Source organism: Argopecten irradians, chromosome 4 (assembly GCF_041381155.1).
Source record: "Argopecten irradians isolate NY chromosome 4, Ai_NY, whole genome shotgun sequence".
In the NCBI taxonomy this organism is placed as follows: Eukaryota; Metazoa; Mollusca; class Bivalvia; order Pectinida; family Pectinidae; genus Argopecten; species Argopecten irradians.
This window is the reverse complement of record NC_091137.1, coordinates 51,130,326-51,157,009: the sequence shown is the minus strand read 5'-3', so window position 1 is coordinate 51,157,009 and position 26,684 is coordinate 51,130,326. Positions and strand designations below refer to the sequence as shown.

General features: G+C 46.3%; 1 protein-coding gene across 6 annotated transcripts in view; it reads right to left on the bottom strand.

The window, feature by feature from the left end:
* The window catches only part of LOC138321978 (endophilin-B1-like), an 86,685-nt gene that overhangs the window by 58,706 nt on the left and 1,295 nt on the right, over positions 1-26,684 (bottom strand). For all 6 annotated transcript variants that reach the window (XM_069266034.1, XM_069266035.1, XM_069266037.1 and 3 more), the window contains exons 2-4: positions 21,927-22,068; positions 21,270-21,398; positions 1,226-1,359 (exon numbers count right to left, since the gene is read on the bottom strand). In XM_069266034.1, the coding sequence (XP_069122135.1) occupies positions 1,226-1,359; positions 21,270-21,398; positions 21,927-22,068 (405 nt within the window). The remainder of the gene's footprint in view (positions 1-1,225; positions 1,360-21,269; positions 21,399-21,926; positions 22,069-26,684) is intronic.

Below are 26,684 nucleotides of genomic sequence, written 5' to 3'. Positions count from 1 at the left end.
TTCTCGTAATGCTACAACAGATTCATGATTACATACATATAGATAGTGGTACTCATCTCCAACACAATTTGTACAGAGAGGACATAACCTTTCCTCGCGAGGGATGTTGTTCCATCTGCCTGTCTCTATAGGGAATTTTAAATTAGAAGTTCTAAATTTACACAGATATTTACGTTGGTTATGATTCAGTTTCAAAAGGTATGGTTCAAAATTGAATTGAGACTTAAAAAAAAGAATACATTTGTCCTCGCGAGGATCTGTCAATTTCATGATACCATTTTTGAATAAATTGATCTTGTAGTCTTTGTTTAATAATTGTTTTAAGATAATTTCTATTAACTGTACAAGATAGTTGAAGTGACCAAATATCATTAAAACCAGTATTATTCAATATATCTCTAATATATAATAACCACCTAGAACTGAATACGGAGTCCTGATGCAACTTATACAATAATTTATACATTGTAGTAGATAATTTCGTTTCCCCCGTTACGAGTTTATGCCAGAACATAATCATTTTTGTTTTTATTTCAATTTCTAAAGGGAACCTGCCCAATTCACCGTATACCATAAAATTTGGTGTACTAATACGGACATTTAAAATCCGTTTACAAAATTGTAAGTGTAATTTTTCTGTATTCTTAATATTTTCTAAACCCCAGATTTCACATGCATATAATAAAATTGGCATCACAAGTGCATCAAATAGTTTTAACTGTAAATCTATCGGTAATGAAACATTTCTGATTTTTGTGTACAATGCGTACATGGCTTTCCTTGCTTGTTCGGATAATTTACTTTTGGCTTTTGTGAAACCACCATTAAAATTTAATATCAATCCAAGATATGTATAGGAGTCCTGTATATCTAAAATCTCATTATTGAACAGAAAATTAACGTTTCTTCGGCTTTTTCTTTTTTCAAATATTAATACTTTTGTTTTTTGTGTGTTAACTGAAAGTTTCCATTCATCACAATAGTTTTTAAATTCATTTAATACTTTCTGTAAGAAGACTTACCTGTATTGTTTACCTGTAAGAAGACTTACCTGTATTGTTTACCTGTAAGAAGATTTACTTGTATTGTTTACCTGTAAGAAGACTTACCTGTATTGTTTACCTGTAAGAAGACTTACCTGTATTGTTTACCTGTAAGAAGATTCGCCTGTATTGTTTACCTGTAAGAAGATTTACCTGTATTTTTAACCTATAAGAAGGCTTACCTGTATAGTTTTCATGTCTCCTTCCAGGAAGCTTTTGAGGGGCTGTAGGAAGTTATTGACTGTGGCCTGTGTGAACTCTCGTTCTGCATTACCAATCTGTATCTGTGTCTGGCCAGATTTTACAAGGGCATTACCTGTAAAACAAGCTTACAGTAAGTGTTGCAAACAACAAACGTCCCCTGTCATCAATTACGTTTTAATCAAAGGCAAGTTATTATTTCTTAGTTATGCTACCAATTGTGTGAAGTTTGAACAAATTCTGTTGATGTGTTCTCAAGTTATCATCCGGAAACTAATAGTAACATTCTCTACCTTAGCCTTTTAATCTCAATCGGAAACATATTCTCAATTTGTGTTTGTGGTGCCAGACAGTTTCCCTGAAACCAATTAGTCTGTACTAATGAACTTCCATTCAGAGCTTAAACTCAGATAATGTTATATATTTATGTAGACTTGATGATGAGCTAAGGGGCTAGGGTGTTACTGGTCACCATGATCTCAGGGGCTAGGGTGTTACTGTGACCATGATCTCAGGGGCTAGGGTGTTACTGGTCACCATGATCTCAGGGGCTAGTGTGTTACTGTCATCATGGTCTCAGGGGCTAGGGTGTTACTGGTCACCATGATCTCAGGGGCTAGGGTGTTACTGGTCACCATGATCTCAGGGGCTAGGGTGTTACTGTCACCATGGTCTCAGGGGCTAGGGTGTTACTGGTCACCATGATCTCAGGGGCTAGGGTGTTACTGGTCACCATGATCTCAGGGGCTAGGGTGTTACTGGTCACTATGATCTCAGGGGCTAGGGTGTTACTGGTCACCATGATCTCAGGGGCTAGGGTGTTACTGGTCACCATGATCTCAGGGTCTAGGGTGTTACTGGTCACCATAATCTCAGGGGCTAGGGTGTTACTGGTCACCATGATCTCAGGGGCTAGGGTGTTACTGTGACCATGATCTCAGGGGCTAGGGTGTTTACTGTCACCATAGTCTCAGGGGCTAGGGTGTTACTGGTCACCATGATCTCAGAGGCTAGGGTGTTACTGGTCACCATGATCTCAGGGGCTAGGGTGTTACTGGTCACCATGATCTCAGGGGCTAGGGTATTACTGGTCACCATGATCTCAGGGGCTAGGGTGTTACTGGTCACCATGATCTCAGGGGCTAGGGTGTTACTGGTCACCATGATCTCAGGGGCTAGGGTGTTACTGGTCACCATGATCTCAGGGGCTAGGGTGTTACTGTTACTGGTCACCATGATCTCAGGGGCTAGGGTGTTACTGGTCACCATGATCTCAGGGGCTAGGGTGTTACTGGTCACCATGATCTCAGGGGCTAGGGTGTTACTGGTCACCATGATCTCAGGGGCTAGGGTGTTACTGGTCACCATGATCTCAGGGGCTAGGGTGTTACTGGTCACCATGATCTCAGGGGCTAGGGTGTTACTGTCACCATGATCTCAGGGGCTAGGGTGTTACTGGTCACCATGATCTCAGGGGCTAGGGTGTTACTGGTCACCATGATCTCAGGGGCTAGGGTGTTACTGGTCACCATGATCTCAGGGGCTAGGGTGTTACTGGTCACCATGATCTCAGGGGCTAGGGTGTTACTGGTCACCATGATCTCAGGGGCTAGGGTGTTACTGGTCACCATGATCTCAGGGGCTAGGGTGTTACTGGTCACCATGATCTCTCAGGGGCTAGGGTGTTACTGGTCACCATGATCTCAGGGGCTAGGGTGTTACTGGTCACCATGATCTCAGGGGCTAGGGTTTTACTGTCACCATGATCTCAGGGGCTAGGGTGTTACTGGTCACCATGATCTCAGGGGCTAGGGTGTTACTGGTCACCATGATCTCAGGGGCTAGGGTGTTACTGGTCACCATGATCTCAGGGGCTAGGGTGTTACTGGTCACCATGATCTCAGGGGCTAGGGTGTTACTGGTCACCATGATCTCAGGGGCTAGGGTGTTACTGGTCACCATGATCTCAGGGGCTAGGGTGTTACTGGTCACCATGATCTCAGGGGCTAGGGTGTTACTGGTCACCATGATCTCAGGGGCTAGGGTGTTACTGGTCACCATGATCTCAGGGGCTAGGGTGTTACTGGTCACCATGATCTCAGGGGCTAGGGTGTTACTGGTCACCATGATCTCAGGGGCTAGGGTGTTACTGGTCACCATGATCTCAGGGCTAGGGTGTTACTGTCACCATGATCTCAGGGGCTAGGGTGTTACTGGTCACCATGATCTCAGGGGCTAGGGTGTTACTGGTCACCATGATCTCAGGGGCTAGGGTGTTACTGGTCACCATGATCTCAGGGGCTAGGGTGTTACTGTCACCATGATCTCAGGGGCTAGGGTGTTACTGGTCACCATGATCTCAGGGGCTAGGGTGTTACTGGTCACCATGATCTCAGGGGCTAGGGTGTTACTGGTCACCATGATCTCAGGGGCTAGGGTGTTACTGGTCACCATGATCTCAGGGGCTAGGGTGTTACTGGTCACCATGATCTCAGGGGCTAGGGTGTTACTGGTCACCATGATCTCAGGGGCTAGGGTGTTACTGGTCACCATGATCTCAGGGGCTAGTGTGTTACTGGTCACCATGATCTCAGGGGCTAGGGTGTTACTGGTCACCATGATCTCAGGGGCTAGGGTGTTACTGGTCACCATGATCTCAGGGGCTAGGGTGTTACTGGTCACCATGATCTCAGGGGCTAGGGGTATTTACTGGTCACCATGATCTCAGGGGCTAGGGTGTTACTGGTCACCATGATCTCAGGGGCTAGGGTGTTACTGGTCACCATGATCTCAGGGGCTAGGGTGTTACTGGTCACCATGATCTCAGGGGCTAGGGTGTTACTGGTCACCATGATCTCAGGGGCTAGGGTGTTACTGGTCACCATGATCTCAGGGGCTAGGGTGTTACTGGTCACCATGATCTCAGGGGCTAGGGTGTTACTGGTCACCATGATCTCAGGGGCTAGGGTGTTACTGGTCACCATGATCTCAGGGGCTAGGGTGTTACTGGTCACCATGATCTCAGGGGCTAGGGTGTTACTGGTCACCATGATCTCAGGGGCTAGGGTGTTACTGGTCACCATGATCTCAGGGGCTAGGGTGTTACTGGTCACCATGATCTCAGGGGCTAGGGTGTTACTGGTCACCATGATCTCAGGGGCTAGGGTGTTACTGGTCACCATGATCTCAGGGGCTAGGGTGTTACTGGTCACCATGATCTCAGGGGCTAGGGTGTTACTGGTCACCATGATCTCAGGGGCTAGGGTGTTACTGGTCACCATGATCTCAGGGGCTAGGGTGTTACTGGTCACCATGATCTCAGGGGCTAGGGTGTTACTGGTCACCATGATCTCAGGGGCTAGGGTGTTACTGGTCACCATGATCTCAGGGGCTAGGGTGTTACTGGTCACCATGATCTCAGGGGCTAGGGTTTTACTGGTCACCATAATCTCAGGGGCTAGGGTATTACTGGTCACCATGATCTCAGGGGCTAGGGTGTTACTGGTCACCATGATCTCAGGGGCTAGGGTGTTACTGGTCACCATGATCTCAGGGGCTAGGGTGTTACTGGTCACCATGATCTCAGGGGCTAGGGTGTTACTGGTCACCATGATCTCAGGGGCTAGGGTGTTACTGGTCACCATGATCTCAGGGGCTAGGGTGTTACTGGTCACCATGATCTCAGGGGCTAGGGTGTTACTGGTCTACACTGGTCACCATGATCTCAGGGGCTAGGGTGTTACTGGTCACCATGATCTCAGGGGCTAGGGTGTTACTGGTCACCATGATCTCAGGGGCTAGGGTGTTACTGGTCACCATGATCTCAGGGGCTAGGGTGTTACTGGTCACCATGATCTCAGGGGCTAGGGTGTTTACTGGTCACCATGATCTCAGGGGCTAGGGTGTTACTGGTCACCATGATCTCAGGGGCTAGGGTGTTACTGGTCACCATGATCTCAAGGGCTAGGGTGTTACTGGTCACCATGATCTCAGGGGCTAGGGTGTTACTGGTCACCATGATCTCAGGGGCTAGGGTGTTACTGGTCACCATGATCTCAGGGGCTAGGGTGTTACTGGTCACCATGATCTCAGGGGCTAGGGTGTTACTGGTCACCATGATCTCAGGGGCTAGGGTGTTACTGGTCACCATGATCTCAGGGGCTAGGGTGTTACTGGTCACCATGATCTCAGGGGCTAGGGTGTTACTGGTCACCATGATCTCAGGGGCTAGGGTGTTACTGGTCACCATGATCTCAGGGGCTAGGGTGTTACTGGTCACCATGATCTCAGGGGCTAGGGTGTTACTGGTCACCATGATCTCAGGGGCTAGGGTGTTACTGGTCACCATGATCTCAGGGGCTAGGGTGTTACTGGTCACCATGATCTCAGGGGCTAGGGTGTTACTGGTCACCATGATCTCAGGGGCTAGGGTGTTACTGGTCACCATGATCTCAGGGGCTAGGGTGTTACTGGTTACCATGATCTCAGGGGCTAGGGTGTTACTGGTCACCATGATCTCAGGGGCTAGGGTTTTACTGGTCACCATAATCTCCAGGGCTAGGTGTTACTGGTCACCATGATCTCAGGGGCTAGGGTGTTACTGGTCACCATGATCTCAGGGGCTAGGGTGTTACTGGTCACCATGATCTCAGGGGCTAGGGTGTTACTGGTCACCATGATCTCAGGGGCTAGGGTGTTACTGGTCACCATGATCTCAGGGGCTAGGGTGTTACTGGTCACCATGATCTCAGGGGCTAGGGTGTTACTGGTCACCATGATCTCAGGGGCTAGGGTGTTACTGGTCACCATGATCTCAGGGGCTAGGGTGTTACTGGTCACCATGATCTCAGGGGCTAGGGTGTTACTGGTCACCATGATCTCAGGGGCTAGGGTATTACTGGTCACCATGATCTCAGGGGCTAGGGTGTTACTGGTCACCATGATCTCAGGGGCTAGGGTGTTACTGGTCACCATGATCTCAGGGGCTAGGGTGTTACTGGTCACCATGATCTCAGGGGCTAGGGTGTTACTGGTCACCATGATCTCAGGGGCTAGGGTGTTACTGGTCACCATGATCTCAGGGCTAGGGTTTACTGGTCACCATGATCTCAGGGGCTAGGGTGTTACTGGTCACCATGATCTCAGGGGCTAGGGTGTTACTGGTCACCATGATCTCAGGGGCTAGGGTGTTTACTGGTCACCATGATCTCAGGGGCTAGGGTGTTACTGGTCACCATGATCTCAGGGGCTAGGGTGTTACTGGTCACCATGATCTCAGGGGCTAGGGTGTTACTGGTCACCATGATCTCAGGGGCTAGGGTGTTACTGGTCACCATGATCTCAGGGGCTAGGGTGTTACTGGTCACCATGATCTCAGGGGCTAGGGTGTTACTGGTCACCATGATCTCAGGGGCTAGGGTGTTACTGGTCACCATGATCTCAGGGGCTAGGGTGTTACTGGTCACCATGATCTCAGGGGCTAGGGTGTTACTGGTCACCATGATCTCAGGGGCTAGGGTGTTACTGGTCACCATGATCTCAGGGGCTAGGGTATTACTGGTCACCATGATCTCAGGGGCTAGGGTGTTACTGGTCACCATGATCTCAGGGGCTAGGGTGTTACTGGTCACCATGATCTCAGGGGCTAGGGTGTTACTGGTCACCATGATCTCAGGGGCTAGGGTGTTACTGGTCACCATGATCTCAGGGGCTAGGGTGTTACTGGTCACCATGATCTCAGGGGCTAGGGTGTTACTGGTCACCATGATCTCAGGGGCTAGGGTGTTACTGGTCACCATGATCTCAGGGGCTAGGGTGTTTACTGGTCACCATGATCTCAGGGGCTAGGGTGTTACTGGTCACCATGATCTCAGGGGCTAGGGTGTTACTGGTCACCATGATCTCAGGGGCTAGGGTGTTACTGGTCACCATGATCTCAGGGGCTAGGGTGTTACTGGTCACCATGATCTCAGGGGCTAGGGTGTTACTGGTCACCATGATCTCAGGGGCTAGGGTGTTACTGGTCACCATGATCTCAGGGGCTAGGGTGTTACTGGTCACCATGATCTCAGGGGCTAGGGTGTTACTGGTCACCATGATCTCAGGGGCTAGGGTGTTACTGGTCACCATGATCTCAGGGGCTAGGGTGTTACTGGTCACCATGATCTCAGGGGCTAGGGTGTTACTGGTCACCATGATCTCAGGGGCTAGGGTGTTACTGGTCACCATGATCTCAGGGGCTAGGGTGTTACTGGTCACCATGATCTCAGGGGCTAGGGTGTTACTGGTCACCATGATCTCAGGGGCTAGGGTGTTACTGGTCACCATGATCTCAGGGGCTAGGGTGTTACTGGTCACCATGATCTCAGGGGCTAGGGTGTTACTGGTCACCATGATCTCAGGGGCTAGGGTGTTACTGGTCACCATGATCTCAGGGGCTAGGGTGTTACTGGTCACCATGATCTCAGGGGCTAGGGTGTTACTGGTCACCATGATCTCAGGGGCTAGGGTGTTACTGGTCACCATGATCTCAGGGGCTAGGGTGTTACTGGTCACCATGATCTCAGGGGCTAGGGTGTTACTGGTCACCATGATCTCAGGGGCTAGGGTGTTACTGGTCACCATGATCTCAGGGGCTAGGGTGTTACTGGTCACCATGATCTCAGGGGCTAGGGTTTTACTGGTCACCATGATCTCAGGGGCTAGGGTGTTACTGGTCACCATGATCTCAGGGGCTAGGGTGTTACTGTCACCATGATCTCAGGGGCTAGGGTGTTACTGGTCACCATGATCTCAGGGGCTAGGGTGTTACTGGTCACCATGATCTCAGGGGCTAGGGTGTTACTGGTCACCATGATCTCAGGGGCTAGGGTGTTACTGGTCACCATGATCTCAGGGGCTAGGGTGTTACTGTCACCATGATCTCAGGGGCTAGGGTGTTACTGGTCACCATGATCTCAGGGGCTAGGGTGTTACTGGTCACCATGATCTCAGGGGCTAGGGTGTTACTGGTCACCATGATCTCAGGGGCTAGGGTGTTACTGGTCACCATGATCTCAGGGGCTAGGGTGTTACTGGTCACCATGATCTCAGGGGCTAGGGTGTTACTGGTCACCATGATCTCAGGGGCTAGGGTGTTACTGGTCACCATGATCTCAGGGGCTAGGGTAGGTGTTACTGGTCACCCATAATCTTTGGGCTAGGGTGTTACTGGTCACCATGATCTCAGGGGCTAGGGTGTTACTGGTCACCATGATCTCAGGGGCTAGGGTGTTACTGGTCACCATGATCTCAGGGGCTAGGGTGTTACTGGTCACCATGATCTCAGGGGCTAGGGTGTTACTGGTCACCATGATCTCAGGGGCTAGGGTGTTACTGGTCACCATGATCTCAGGGGCTAGGGTGTTACTGGTCACCATGATCTCAGGGGCTAGGGTATTACTGGTCACCATGATCTCAGGGGCTAGGGTGTTACTGGTCACCATGATCTCAGGGGCTAGGGTGTTACTGGTCACCATGATCTCAGGGGCTAGGGTGTTACTGGTCACCATGATCTCAGGGGCTAGGGTGTTACTGGTCACCATGATCTCAGGGGCTAGGGTGTTACTGGTCACCATGATCTCAGGGGCTAGGGTGTTACTGGTCACCATGATCTCAGGGGCTAGGGTGTTACTGGTCACCATGATCTCAGGGGCTAGGGTGTTACTGGTCACCATGATCTCAGGGGCTAGGGTGTTACTGGTCACCATGATCTCAGGGGCTAGGGTGTTACTGGTCACCATGATCTCAGGGGCTAGGGTGTTACTGGTCACCATAATCTCAGGGGCTAGGGTGTTACTGGTCACCATGATCTCAGGGGCTAGGGTGTTACTGGTCACCATGATCTCAGGGGCTAGGGTGTTACTGGTCACCATGATCTCAGGGGCTAGTGTGTTACTGGTCACCATGATCTCAGGGGCTAGGGTGTTACTGGACCATAATCTCAGGGGCTAGGGTGTTACTGGTCACCATAATCTCAGGGGCTAGGGTGTTACTGGTCACCAGGATCTTAGGGGCTAGGGTAATACTGGTCACCATGATCTTAGGGGCTAGGGTGTTACTGGTCACCATGATCTCAGGGGCTAGGGTGTTACTGTCACCATGATCTCAGGGGCTAGGGTATTACTGGTAATCATGATCTCAGGGGCTAGGGTGTTACTGGTCACCATGATCTCAGGGGCTAGGGTGTTACTGGTCACCATTATATTAGGGGCTAGGGTGTTACTGGTCACCATGATCTCAGGGGCTAGGGTGTTACTGTCACCATGATCTCAGGGACTAGGGTGTTACTGTCACCATGATCTCAGGGGCTAGGGTGTTACTGGTCACCATGATCTCAGGGGCTAGGGTGTTACTGGTCACCATGATCTCAGGGGCTAGGGTTTTACTGTCACCATGATCTCTGGGGCTAGGGTGTTACTGGTCACCATGATCTCAAGAGCCTCACCACTGTAACACAGGATATAAAGCCCCACCACTGTAACACAGGGTATAGAGCCTCACCACTTTAACACAGGGTATAGAGCCCCACCAATGTAACACAGGGTATAACACAAGGTATAGAGCCTCACCATTGTAACACAGGTCATAGAGTCCCACCACTGTAACACAGGGTATAGAGCCCCACCACTGTAACACAAGGTATAGAGCCTCACCATTGCAACACAGGGTATAGAGCCCCACCACTGTAACACAAGGTATAGAGCCCCACCACTGTAACACAAGGTATAGAGTCCCACCATTGTAACACAGGGTATAGAGCCTCACCACTGTAACACAGAGTATAGAGGCCCATCACTTTAACACAGGTTATAGAGTCCCACCACTGTAACACAGAGTATATAGTCCCATCACTGCAACACAGGGTATAGAGCCTCACCACTGTAACACAGGGTATAGAGCCCCATCATTGTAACACAGGTTATAGAGCCCCACCACTGTAACACAGGATATAGAGCCTCACCACTGTAACACAGGGTATAGAGCCTCACCACTGTAACGCAGGGTATAGAGTCCCACCACTGTAACACAAGGTATAGAGTCCCACCACTGTAACACAGGGAATAGATCCCCACCACTGTAACACAGGATATAGAGCCCCACCACTGTAACACAGGGTATAGAGCCCCACCATAGTAACACAGGGTATAGAGCCTCACCATTGTAACACAAGGTATAGAGCCTCACCACTGTAACACATAGTAAAGAGCCCCACCACTGTAACACAGGGTATAGAGCCTCACCATTGTAACACAAGGTATAGAGCCTCACCACTGTAACACAGGATATAGAGTCCCACCACTGTAACACAGGGTATAGAGCCCCACCACTGTAACACAGGGTATAGAGCCTCACCACTGTAACACAGGGTATAGAGCCCCACCATTGTAACACAGGGTATAGAGTCCCACAACTGTAACACAGTATAGAGGCCCATCACTTTAACACAGGTTATAGAGTCCCACCACTGTAACACAGAGTATATAGTCCCACCACTGCAACACAGGGTATAGAGCCTCACCACTGTAACACAGGGTATAGAGCCCCACCATTGTAACACAGGTTATAGAGCCCCACCACTGTAACACAGAGTATAGAGCCTCACCACTTTAACACAGGGTATAGAGCCCCACCACTGTAACACAGGGTATAGAGCCTCACCACTGTAACACAGGGTATAGAGCCCCACCACTGTAACACAAGGTATAGAGCTCCACCATTGTAACACAGGGTATAGAGCCGCACCACTGTAACACAAGGTATAGAGCCCCACCACTGTAACACAAGGTATAGAGCCCCACCACTGTAACACAGGGTATAGAGCCTCACCTGTAACACAGGTGTAACACAGGGTATAGAGCCTCACCACTGTAACACAGGGTAAAGAGCCCCACCACTGTAACACAGGGTATAGAGCCTCACCACTGTAACACAGGGTATAGAGCCCCACCACACTGTAACACAGGGTATAGAGCCCACCACTGTAACACAGGGTATAGAGCCTCACCACTGTAACACAGGGTATAGAGCCCACCATTGTAACACAAGGTATAGAGCCCCACCACTGTAACACAGGGTATAGAGCCCCACCACTGTAACACAGGGTATAGAGCCCCACCACTGTAAACACAGGTATAGAGCCCCACACTTTAACACAGGTTATAGAGTCCCACCACTGTAACAGAGTATATAGAGCCCTCCACCAACACAGGGTATAGAGCCCACCACTGTAACACAGGTATAGAGCCCCACCATTGTAACACAGGGTATAGAGCCCCACCACTGTAACACAGGTTATAGAGTCCCACCACTGTAACACAGGGTATACCCCACCACTGAACACAGGGTATAGAGCCCACCACTGTAACACAGGGTATAGAGCCCACCACTGTAACACAGGGTATAGAGCCTCACCACTGTAACACAGGTATAGAGCCCACCACTGTAACACAGGGTATAGAGTCCCACCACTGTAACACAGGGTATAGAGCCTCACCACTGTAAACACAGGGTATAGAGCCCCACCATTGTAACACAGGGTATAGAGCCTCACCACTGTAACACAGGTATAGAGCCCCACCACTGTAACACAGGTATAGAGCCCCACATGTAACACAGGGTATAGAGCTCCCACCACTGTAACACAGGGTATAGAGTCCCACCACTGTAACACAGGGTATAGAGTCCCACCACTGTAACACAGGGTATAGAGTCCCACCACTGTAACACAGGGTATAGAGCCCCACCACTGTAACACAGGGTATAGAGCCTCACCACACTGTAACACAGGGTATAGAGCCCCACCACTGTAACACAGGGTATAGAGCCCCACCACTGTAACACAAGGTATAGAGCCTCACCACTGTAACACAGGGTATAGAGCCCCACCACTGTAACACAGGGTATAGAGCCCACACCACTGTAACACAGGTATAGAGCCTCACCACTGTAACACAGGGTATAGAGCCCACCACTGTAACACAGGGTATAGAGCCCACCACTGTAACACAGGTATAGAGCCCCTCACCACTGTAACACAAGGGTATAGAGCCCCACCACTGTAACACAGGTATAGAGGCCCCACCACTGTAACACAGGTATAGAGCCCCACCACTGTAACACAGGGTATAGAGCCCCACCACTGTAACACAAGGGTATAGAGCCCCACCACTGTAACACAGGGTATAGAGTCCCACCACTGTAACACAGGGTATAGAGCCCCACCACTGTAACACAGGGTATAGAGCCCCACCACTGTAACACAGGGTATAGAGCCCCACCACTGTAAACACAGGGTATAGAGCCCACCACTGTAACACAGGGTATAGAGCCCCACCACTGTAACACAAGGTATAGAGCCTCACCACTGTAACACAGGGTATAGAGCCTCACCACTGTAACACAGGAGTATAGAGCCCACCACTGTAACACAGGTATAGAGCCCCACCACTGTAACACAGGGTATAGAGCCCCACCACTGTAACACAGGGTATAGAGCCTCACCACTGTAACACAGAGTATAGAGCCCACCACTGTAACACAGTAAGAGCCACACTGTATATAGAGCCCACCACTGTAACACAGGGTATAGAGCCCCACCACTGTAACACAGGGTATAGAGCCCACCACTGTAACACAGGGATATAGAGCCCACCACTGTAACACAGGTATAGAGCCTCACCACTGTAAAACACAGGTATAGAGTCCCACTGAACACAGAGTATAGAGCCCACCACATGTAACACAGGGTATAGAGTCCCACCACTGTAACACAGAGGTATAGAGTCACCACTGTAACACAGGGTATAGAGTCCCACCACTGTAACACAGGGTATAGAGCCCCACCACTGGTAACACAGGATATAGAGCCCCACCACTGTAACACAGGGGTATAGAGCCCCACCACTGTAACACAGGGTATAGAGCCCCACCACTGTAACACAGGGTATAGAGTCCCACCACTGTAACACAGGGTATAGAGTCCCACCACTGTAACACAGGGTATTATAGAGCCCACCACTGTAACACAGGGTATATAGAGCCCCACCATTGTAACACAGGGTATAGAGCCCCACCACTGTAACACAGGGTATAGAGCCCCACCACTGTAACACAAGGTATATAGAGCCCCACCACTGTAACACAGGGTATAGAGCCTCACCATTGTAACACAGGGTATAGAGCCCCCACCACTGTAACACAGGGTATAGAGAGCCCCACCACTGTAACACAGGATATAGAGCCCCACCACTGTAACACAGGTATAGAGCCCCACCACTGTAACACAGGGTATAGAGCCTCACCACTGTAACACAGGGTATAGAGCCCCACCACTGTAACACAGGGTATAGAGCCTCCCACCACTGTAACACAGGGTATAGAGCCCACCACTGTAACACAGGGTATAGAGCCCACCACTGTAACACAGAGTATAGAGCCCCACCACTGTAACACAGGGTATAGAGCCTCACCACTGTACACAGGGTATAGAGCCCCACCACTGTAACACAGGGTATAGAGCCTCCCACCACTGTAACACAGGGTATAGAGCCCCACCACTGTAACACAGGGTATATAGAGCCCACCACTGTAACACAGGTATAGAGCCCACCACTTTAACACAGGTATAGAGCCCACCACTGTAACACAGAGTATATAGAGCCCACCACACTGTAACACAGGGTATAGAGCCTCACCACTGTAACACAGGGTATAGAGCCCCACCATTGTAACACAGGTTATAGAGCCCCACCACTGTAACACAGGGTATAGAGCCTCACCACTGTAACACAGGGTATAGAGCCCCACCACTGTAACACACAGGGTATAGAGCCTCACCACTGTAACACAGGGTATAGAGCCCCACCACTGTAACACACAGGGTATAGAGCCCCACCACTGTAACACAGGGTATAGAGCCCCACCACTGTAACACAGGGTATAGAGCCTCACCACTGTAACACAGGGTATAGAGCCTCACCACTGTAACACAGGGTATAGAGCCTCACCACTGTAACACACAGGTATAGAGCCTCACCACTGTAACACAGGATAAGCCCCCACACGTATAACCCCATAGTATAGAGCCCCACCACTGTAACACAGGTATAGAGCCCCACCATTGTAACACAGGTATAGAGTCCCACAACTGTAACACAGAGTATAGAGGCCCACACTTTAACACAGGTATAGAGTCCCACCACTGTAACACAGAGTATAGAGTCCCACCACTGTAACACAGGGGTATAGAGTCCCACCAACTGTAACACAGTATATAGAGCCCACACTGTAACACAGGTTATAGAGTCCCACCACTGTAACACAGAGTATAAGTCCCACCACTGTAACACAGGGTATAGAGCCCCACCACTGTAACACAGATATAGAGCCCCACCACTGTAACACAGGTATAAGCCTCACCACTGTAACACAGGGTATAGAGCCTCACCACTGTAACACAGGGTATAGAGCCACCACTGTAACACGTAAACCCACCACTGTAACACAGGGTATAGAGCCTCACCACTGTAACACAGGGTATAGAGCCCCACCATTGTAACACAGGGTATAGAGCCTCACCACTGTAACACAAGGTATAGAGCCCCACCATTGTAACACAAGGTATAGAGCCCCAACACTGTAACACAGGGTATAGAGCCCTCACCACTGTAACACAGGGTATAGAGCCCCACCACTGTAACACAGAGTATAGAGCCACACCATTGTAACACAGGGTATAGAGTCCCACCACTGTAACACAGGATATAGAGCCCCACCACTGTAACACAGAGTATAGAGTCCCATCACTGTAACACAGGGTATAGAGCCTCACCACTGTAACACAAGGTATAGAGTCCCACCATTGTAACACAATGTATAGAGCCTCACCACTGTAACACAGAGTATAGAGCCTCACCACTGTAACACAAGGTATAGAGCCCCACTACTGTAACACATGGTATAGAGCCTCACCACTGTAACACAGGGTATAGAGCCTCACCACTGTAACACAAGGTATGGGCCTCACCACTGTAACACAGAGTAGAGAGCACCACCACTGTACACAGAGTATAGAGCCACACCACTGTAACACAGGGTATAGAGCCCCACCATTGTAACACAGGGTATAGAGCCTCACCACTGTAACCGAGATATAGAGCCCCACCACTGTAACACAGGGTATAGAGTCCCACCACTGTAACACAGGATATAGAGCCCCACCACTGTAACACAAGGTATAGAGTCCCACCACTGTAACACAGAGTATAGAGCCCCACCACTGTAACACAGGGTATAGAGCCCCACCACTGTAACACAGAGTATAGAGTCCCACCACTGTAACACAGAGTATAGAGCCTCACCACTGTAACACAGGATATAGAGCCCCACCACTGTAACACATAGTATAGAGTCCCACCACTGTAACACAGGGTATAGAGTCCCACCACTGTAACACAGGGTATAGAGCCCCACCACTGTAACACAGAGTATAGAGTCCCACCACTGTAACACAGAGTATAGAGCCTCACCACTGTAACACAGGATATAGAGCCCCACCACTGTAACACAGAGTATAGAGCCTCACCACTGTAACACAGGATATAGAGCCCCACCACTGTAACACAGAGTATAGAGTCCCACCACTGTAACAGAGAGTACAGAGCCCCACCATTGTAACACAGGGTATAGAGCCCCACCACTGTAACACAGAGTATAGAGTCCCACCACTGTAACACAGAGTATAGAGCCCCACCACTGTAACACAGAGTATAGAGTCCCACCACTGTAACACAGGATATAAAGCCCCACCACTGTAACACAGGGTATAGAGCCTCACCACTTTAACACAGGGTATAGAGCCCCACCAATGTAACACAGGGTATAACACAAGGTATAGAGCCTCACCATTGTAACACAGGTCATAGAGTCCCACCACTGTAACACAGGGTATAGAGCCCCACCACTGTAACACAAGGTATAGAGCCTCACCATTGCAACACAGGGTATAGAGCCCCACCACTGTAACACAAGGTATAGAGCCCCACCACTGTAACACAAGGTATAGAGTCCCACCATTGTAACACAGGGTATAGAGCCTCACCACTGTAACACAGAGTATAGAGGCCCATCACTTTAACACAGGTTATAGAGTCCCACCACTGTAACACAGAGTATATAGTCCCATCACTGCAACACAGGGTATAGAGCCTCACCACTGTAACACAGGGTATAGAGCCCCATCATTGTAACACAGGTTATAGAGCCCCACCACTGTAACACAGGATATAGAGCCTCACCACTGTAACACAGGGTATAGAGCCTCACCACTGTAACGCAGGGTATAGAGTCCCACCACTGTAACACAAGGTATAGAGTCCCACCACTGTAACACAGGGAATAGATCCCCACCACTGTAACACAGGATATAGAGCCCCACCACTGTAACACAGGGTATAGAGCCCCACCATAGTAACACAGGGTATAGAGCCTCACCATTGTAACACAAGGTATAGAGCCTCACCACTGTAACACATAGTAAAGAGCCCCACCACTGTAACACAGGGTATAGAGCCTCACCATTGTAACACAAGGTATAGAGCCTCACCACTGTAACACAGGATATAAAGCCCCACCACTGTAACACAGGGTATAGAGCCCCACCACTGTAACACAGGGTATAGAGCCTCACCACTGTAACACAGGGTATAGAGCCCCACCATTGTAACACAGGGTATAGAGTCCCACAACTGTAACACAGTATAGAGGCCCATCACTTTAACACAGGTTATAGAGTCCCACCACTGTAACACAGAGTATATAGTCCCACCACTGCAACACAGGGTATAGAGCCTCACCACTGTAACACAGGGTATAGAGCCCCACCATTGTAACACAGGTTATAGAGCCCCACCACTGTAACACAGAGTATAGAGCCTCACCACTTTAACACAGGGTATAGAGCCCCACCACTGTAACACAGGGTATAGAGCCTCACCACTGTAACACAGGGTATAGAGCCCCACCACTGTAACACAAGGTATAGAGCTCCACCATTGTAACACAGGGTATAGAGCCGCACCACTGTAACACAAGGTATAGAGCCTCACCACTGTAACACAGGGTATAGAGCCTCACCACTGTAACACAAGGTATAGAGCCCCACCATTGTAACACAGGGTATAGAGCCTCACCACTGTAACACAGGGTATAGAGCCCTACCACTGTAACACAGGGTATAGAGCCTCACCACTGTAACACAGAGTAAAGAACCCCACCACTGTAACACAGGGTATAGAGCCTCACCATTGTAACACAAGGTATAGAGCCTCACCACTGTAACACAGGATATAAAGCCCCACCACTGTAACACAGGGTATAGAGCCTCACCACTGTAACACAGGGTATAGAGCCCCACCATTGTAACACAGGGTATAGAGTCCCACAACTGTAACACAGTATAGAGGCCCATCACTTTAACACAGGTTATAGAGTCCCACCACTGTAACACAGAGTATATAGTCCCACCACTGCAACACAGGGTATAGAGCCTCACCACTGTAACACAGGGTATAGAGCCCCACCATTGTAACACAGGTTATAGAGCCCCACCACTGTAACACAGAGTATAGAGCCCCACCACTGTAACACAGGGTATAGAGCCCCACCACTGTAACACAGGATATAAAGCCCCACCACTGTAACACAGGGTATAGAGCCTCACCACTGTAACACAGGGTATAGAGCCTCACCACTGTAACACAGGGTATAGAGTCCCACCACTGTAACACAGGGTATAGAGCCTCACCACTGTAACACAGGGTATAGAGCCCCACCATTGTAACACAGGGTATAGAGCCTCACCACTGTAACACAAGGTATAGAGCCCCACCATTGTAACACAAGGTATAGAGCCCCAACACTGTAACACAGGGTATAGAGCCTCACCACTGTAACACAGGGTATAGAGCCCCACCACTGTAACACAGAGTATAGAGCCACACCATTGTAACACAGGGTATAGAGTCCCACCACTGTAACACAGGATATAGAGCCCCACCACTGTAACACAGAGTATAGAGTCCCACCACTGTAACACAGGGTATAGAGCCTCACCACTGTAACACAAGGTATAGAGTCCCACCATTGTAACACAATGTATAGAGCCTCACCACTGTAACACAGAGTATAGAGCCTCACCACTGTAACACAAGGTATAGAGCCCCACTACTGTAACACATGGTATAGAGCCTCACCACTGTAACACAGGGTATAGAGCCTCACCACTGTAACACAAGGTATGGGCCTCACCACTGTAACACAGAGTAGAGAGCACCACCACTGTACACAGAGTATAGAGCCACACCACTGTAACACAGGGTATAGAGCCCCACCATTGTAACACAGGGTATAGAGCCTCACCACTGTAACACAGGATATAGAGCCCCACCACTGTAACACAGGGTATAGAGTCCCACCACTGTAACACAGGATATAGAGCCCCACCACTGTAACACAAGGTATAGAGTCCCACCACTGTAACACAGAGTATAGAGCCCCACCACTGTATCACAGGGTATAGAGCCCCACCACTGTAACACAGGGTATAGAGCCTCACCACTGTAACACAGGGTATAGAGCCCTACCACTGTAACACAGGGTATAGAGCCTCACCACTGTAACACAGAGTAAAGAACCCCACCACTGTAACACAGGGTATAGAGCCTCACCATTGTAACACAAGGTATAGAGCCTCACCACTGTAACACAGGATATAAAGCCCCACCACTGTAACACAGGGTATAGAGCCTCACCACTGTAACACAGGGTATAGAGCCCCACCATTGTAACACAGGGTATAGAGTCCCACAACTGTAACACAGTATAGAGGCCCATCACTTTAACACAGGTTATAGAGTCCCACCACTGTAACACAGAGTATATAGTCCCACCACTGCAACACAGGGTATAGAGCCTCACCACTGTAACACAGGGTATAGAGCCCCACCATTGTAACACAGGTTATAGAGCCCCACCACTGTAACACAGAGTATAGAGCCTCACCACTGTAACACAGGGTATAGAGCCCCACCACTGTAACACAGGATATAGAGCCCCACCACTGTAACACAGGGTATAGAGCCTCACCACTGTAACACAGGGTATAGAGCCTCACCACTGTAACACAGGGTATAGAGTCCCACCACTGTAACACAGGGTATAGAGCCTCACCACTGTAACACAGGGTATAGAGCCCCACCATTGTAACACAGGGTATAGAGCCTCACCACTGTAACACAAGGTATAGAGCCCCACCATTGTAACACAAGGTATAGAGCCCCAACACTGTAACACAGGGTATAGAGCCTCACCACTGTAACACAGGGTATAGAGCCCCACCACTGTAACACAGAGTATAGAGCCACACCATTGTAACACAGGGTATAGAGTCCCACCACTGTAACACAGGATATAGAGCCCCACCACTGTAACACAGAGTATAGAGTCCCACCACTGTAACACAGGGTATAGAGCCTCACCACTGTAACACAAGGTATAGAGTCCCACCATTGTAACACAATGTATAGAGCCTCACCACTGTAACACAGAGTATAGAGCCTCACCACTGTAACACAAGGTATAGAGCCCCACTACTGTAACACATGGTATAGAGCCTCACCACTGTAACACAGGGTATAGAGCCTCACCACTGTAACACAAGGTATGGGCCTCACCACTGTAACACAGAGTAGAGAGCACCACCACTGTACACAGAGTATAGAGCCACACCACTGTAACACAGGGTATAGAGCCCCACCATTGTAACACAGGGTATAGAGCCTCACCACTGTAACACAGGATATAGAGCCCCACCACTGTAACACAGGGTATAGAGTCCCACCACTGTAACACAGGATATAGAGCCCCACCACTGTAACACAAGGTATAGAGTCCCACCACTGTAACACAGAGTATAGAGCCCCACCACTGTAACACAGGGTATAGAGCCCCACCACTGTAACACAGAGTATAGAGTCCCACCACTGTAACACAGAGTATAGAGCCTCACCACTGTAACACAGGGTATAGAGCCCCACCACTGTAACACAGAGTATAGAGCCTCACCACTGTAACACAGAGTATAGAGTCCCACCACTGTAACACATAGTATAGAGCCCCACCACTGTAACACATAGTATAGAGTCCCACCACTGTAACACAGGGTATAGAGTCCCACCACTGTAACACAGGGTATAGAGCCCCACCACTGTAACACAGAGTATAGAGTCCCACCACTGTAACACAGAGTATAGAGCCTCACCACTGTAACACAGGATATAGAGCCCCACCACTGTAACACAGAGTATAGAGCCTCACCACTGTAACACAGGATATAGAGCCCCACCACTGTAACACAGAGTATAGAGTCCCACCACTGTAACAGAGAGTACAGAGCCCCACCATTGTAACACAGGGTATAGAGCCCACCACTGTAACACAGAGTATAGAGCCCCACCACTGTAACACAGAGTATAGAGTCCCACCACTGTAACAGAGAGTATAGAGCCCCACCACTGTAACACAGAGTATAGAGTCCCACCACTGTAACACAGAGTATAGAGCCCCACCACTGTAACACAGAGTATAGAGTCCCACCACTGTAACACAGGTTATAGAGTCCCACCACTGTAACACAGGTTATAGAGCCTCACCACTGTAACACAGGATTTAGAGCCCAACCATTGTAGCACAGAGTATAGAGCCCCACCACTGTAACACAGGGTATAGAGCCTCATCAATGTATAACGTAACACAGGGTAAACTCCCTACCCCCACCATATGACCAATGCCATAATGGGTTAATATACATATACATGTCACTGTCATATTTGTATAAAACGTTTCCTTTTTTATTCCTTTCATCAGTTCATACATACATGGTTCTCATGGTTTCTTCATCCCAGGCACATGGTTCTCATGGTTACTTACCATATGATGTCCCAGGCCCATAGTCGTTGCCGGTGTCTATCATTGTATTGCCAAGCTGTTCTTGGTGATTGTTTCGGTCTCGTTTCTTTTTGTCCAATTTTTCATAGAAGAAATCTTCCATTCTGATATCTGAAATATTTTCGGATATTTTTCAAACCCCTGACTTCAAATGTGATCATAATTGTTATATATTCAAGGTCAGGTATATTTAATGCAATACTAGATGTTCATGTGTTGAACTAATAACATTCAATTGATGATATTCAGATTGACAGACCATTTGACAATCTGAACTTTTATCTTAATATTAATAAATAAATGGTATATATACACAGACCTATAAAACAACTTAATTGTTGTTTAAATTATTGCAACATAGCACCTTTTAATGAAGGTCAAAGTTAAATTGTGGGTCAATTATCATAATGTGTGGTACTTAAAAGGTCTTCCCAACTACTAGATGTGGCTTAATTTTGCTAGTATTTTGTAATTAAATAAGAGCTGTTTGAGAACAGCAAAGCTCACTGCAAGCAGATCTTAAAGAGTTTAATCATGCGAGTAAATGTTTGATTACTGAACTTCATTAAATTCTCAATAATAGCGACAACAAGAATTTTTGATGGACGGATCGAGGGACAGATGAATCCCTGGACTTACTTGGGTTTGGCTGGAGAACCGCCTCGGTCCTTTGTAGTACCCTTTCTGTCCATAACTTGGTTTTATCGGCTCTCTGTAGAAGGTTTTCAAAATGAGCATCTAATTCTGTTTTCTCTGCTGATCCCAATTTTTCTTCTGTAAACTGCAAATAAGTTGAAAATTATAAAATTGGAAGTCCACGTGATGATGATGGGTTAATAGTCACATTGGAAAATTATAAAATTGGAAGTCCACGTGATGATGATGGGATGGGTTAAAGGTCACATTGGAAAATTATAAAATTGGAAGTCCACCTGATGATGATGGGTTAAAGGTCACATTGGAAATTCATTTAACTTAGTTATGCTTCATTGTATGATGCTTCAACAAATTCTGTTGGATGTTTTCTCAAGTTATCGTCAGGAAACTAAAATCTGTGAAACAAACTATTTTTAGTAACAGTGACCTTTGTTGTTGACCTTTTGACCCCAAATTCAATCCTAAGCTGTGTTATCTCATATGTAAGCACTGTATTATGAAGTTTGAACAGATTCAGCTGATGTGTTCTCAAGTTATCGTCTAGAAACTAATGTTTTGCGAAACAATTAATCTATTTTTAGTCGCAGTAACCTAAAATTGTAGTTGACCTTCTGACCCCAAATTCAATCCCAAGCTGGATTTTCTCATATGCTACAATTGTGTGAAGTTTGATCAAAATCAAAGAATTTGTTCACAAGTCATCATCTGGAAACCAAAATATGGACAGATAGAAAGACAGATAGACAGACAACAGACAGGCAGCTGACAAACACTATTAATTTCACCAGTAGGGGACAAATAAAGATCTTTTGTTGCATTTATTGCTGAACCAATTAATTAACTATTAAAATGTTAATTTGTATTTGATTGTTTTGAATTGTAATGGTACCTGATCATCAATTATCACAACATCTCTACAAGTAAGTATATGGGGTGGGTATATAAAGCGATACATTGACTTTTAAGAAACACTGTTTCAAGAGAATGTTACATTTAGATAAAGTAAAAGCTATTAGGGCACAGCTGTGTAATCTGTACCAACATCATAGAATACCACTAGTGTGTCTTTGATGTTTGTAAAAAGTACAACTGAGCTTCACTATTATTCAGGCTAGTTAATCAATATATATACCAGCTTTAGTACTGATACTAAGGGCTTGTACGACTCTAAAATCCTGAGAGTAAATCTATGTATTCGTAACAAGAGGTCCAATGGACCAATGGGCCGTAAGTTTGAAAGGAAAATTATCGCTCTTTCCAACAGTAGTAAAAGTTTTTATGAAGACTTGCTAGAAATGTGGGTTTTTAGCCTATAAAGCTATTTTTATTTAGATAGAAGTTTTGTCTCTGGGAGCTTTCCACCCTTCACATATATGTTTCTAGTACTATGTAGAATGTGATTTTTATCAAATTTTGATCTAGACCCCTAAAACGTCTAAGATGGTCTATGGGTACTCTGGTGGGTCCATATTGATATAATTATAAATTGCAACTACCATATTCGACCCAATAAGCGCCCAGGGTTTTCAAAAATTGAAAAGAATGAAAAGGTGCTAATAGGACGAAATTGTATTGGAAATATATACATTTTTTGTGTAGAGTTTTGGTTTTAATTTATGCCAGGGCAATTGAAATTGAGGCCTCAAAAATGAGGAGGGGCACTTATAGCAGACATGTTAACCTTTGGTGAGCAAAAAGAGGTAGATTTTTTACTCAAAAGCGGTAGCATTGCACACGGCATTTTTCGCGACGCGTCAGAGATGTATAAATATCAATAATATGCAAAATAATTACAAAAACATATTTTGTTAACAAATTATGATTTAACTTTAATTATTACCATAGGCCTTGCATTGGTGGCTCATTTTGTATTTTTAAATGTTAATTAAGGCTTACATTAAATATAGAAGATGAAAAATGCCAATAAATACATTGTATACTTTTATTTCAATGCTATTTATCTCCTTTTTTATTATACATTTTGTCTATTTCTTTTGTTGTTTTTTTCACTTTTTTTTTTTTTTTTTTTTTTTTTTGTAATACATACTGGACTCATTTTCTTTTGATTTATGCAAGAAAAATTACAAATGTTTGTTTCTAAAATTTACACCAATATTCTAGAGAAATAATCACCCTGAAAAAAAAAAAATTTTTTTTAGCGATATCCTGAAAAAATATACCAAAATCCGGCTCCTTTATTAGAATCACCCCATTCCAAAATGGCGGCCATTACGATTTCAAAGTTTATGATTTTCAGCAGACACTGTATGCCTATTTTACATTAAAAACGTGAGTAAATCATTTCAATTATAAGTAGTGTTTGTTTTTGAAATGATGCTTACTAATTTTAAGCACAAAATTTATTGAAAGGCCAGATGATTGTTTCCTAATTACGGTAGGCCTACGTAATACACATCGTTACACTCAGACACGTGAAATAGGGAACGGATTTAGGCTTAGCAAGTGACACCACCAAGCCAAGGTGGAACTAGCCCCAGGCTTAGCACCAGTGGGTGTTGGTCAGGGAGTGTTCACATCTTCTTTGTTTACTTAATTATGAAGCCGCAGTCCCCCTACTCGGTCTGGTATGCATTTTGAAGCCACCATGGCAGCCCAACCGACTATAAAAAACTCTAAAAAAAAGTAAGGACGATATTTTGCAGAAATCGGAATATTTGGATATTAAAGCGGTAGGCGGAATATCAGTCTCAAAAGCGGTAGACTTCCGCCAGAATCGGTAGGGTTAACATGTCTGCTTATAGAGACATGAGCGCTTATTAGGTCGAATACGGTAATTCTCAGAACCCTGTGACACAACTCAAAGCTCATAAGAATCCTACATATGTATACAAAATTTGAGAACGATCCCTTTCATACTTTCTGAGAGATAGTGGTAACAAACTCTTTAACAGATATCAAAATCCTAGATAGCGGCATGTTAACGGACAGATGACAGACCATGGACGAAAGGCGATTTGAAGCTATTTGAAGCTGATGATGGTAGACTAAAAATTTAGAATTATGTATAAAGTAAAAAAACAAAACCTTAATGTACCAAGCTTTCAGATAAATGCAAGTTTGCATTCACCTTTTCCAAGGCAAAAAAGCTGTCTTTAACTGCCTACCCTACATTGGGGTAATCATTATGACAAAGGGAGATTCAGTATAATTGTCTGCTACAGATGGCAATTGTACAGGCTAATCATAGAATCTTTCCTTGCCATTTTGGGTGTAACAATAAATTACAAGCTGAGGGGTAACTGAATATCTCTGAGGATTAGACAGAATAAATTACAAGCTGAGGGGTAACTGAATATCTCTGAGGATTAGACAGGGGTAACTGAATATCTCTGAGGATTAGACAGGGGTAACTGAATATCTCTGAGGATTAGACAGGGGTAACTGACTAACTCTGAAGATTAGACAGGGGTAACTGACTAACTCTGAGGATTAGACAGGGGTAACTGACTAACTCTGAGGATTAGACAGGGGTAACTGACTAACTCTGAGGATTAGACAGGGGTAACTGAATATCTCTGAGGATTAGACATTCTTTCTCATGAGGGTTGAGATTTTGCTGCAAGTTATTTAACGAGCACTCCAGTAACCTGTTACAGGTCGGGTTTTAGTCATACACGGTCAGAAAATGTGTTCCCGAACACCCGAAGCATTTTTATATTTTTAGCAACTACGTATATACATGTACCACCAAATGACAATTTAAGTAAAATATTTTACATTTTAGTCTAGAGTACTTTTATCTACACATGTTTCGATAGTTGAATAATATGTTAGCATGCTAATTAAACATGCTGTGTATATGGCTGTATGATCGATTGCAAGAATCCACAACGTAAGCCTATATAGCTATTGGTCTGAAACTTACATACGACAATGTACAATAATGCTCACTAGAAAATATCAAATGGACATATGAAAAATATTAATTCTAAATGTAAATATGTTATTAGTTAACACGTAACTGAAAAATGATGATGTTATCATTATACAGTTATTATCGTTGCATTAGTTAATGGCATCTGACATATTTACTATAGTTTTGAGGTTAACATGCACAATTGGTTTTACATCTCCAGGGGTTGACAGAGAAATATATCTCATGACCATAACCACTGACAAATCAATAAATGGTGAAAAAAATCAAATCATTATTTACATCTAAAAACAAAAGCTTCCAGATTAAGCTAAACCATTATAATTAAGGGACAAATACTCACTTGAACACAAATATCCTTTGCCTAATGTAGAATTATAGTAAACATATTAGTCAAATTAGATAAATATGTATCTTATTTGTAATGTAAACAGAATTAATGATATATATATTCCTGAATACATATTCAATTATGATGTTGTTTTTTTTAACTTGCATATATATATTGCAGTCAATTATTAAAGTAAGTTAATTGTAAAACAACAAAACAGATTTGTCAGGTATATAAGTCCCCTATCTATCTACGATACATTCACTTTTTGATAACAGTTGAACTGAAGTGATACAAGGCTGATTCCACCATTTTTCAAATGGCGCCCCTGGCTGCTGGATTGGGAATTTTCTTGCGTGTTTAAAGGGGATTTTTTCCGACCTCGCCACATTTTCTCATTTAATTGAAAACTTTTTTAAGATCAATCACACAATTTAAAATGGGGCCGCTAGAAGGGGAAAGTGGCTGTTTTGCTGCCTTAAAATGACAGTAGAATTGTGATACCAAACAAGAA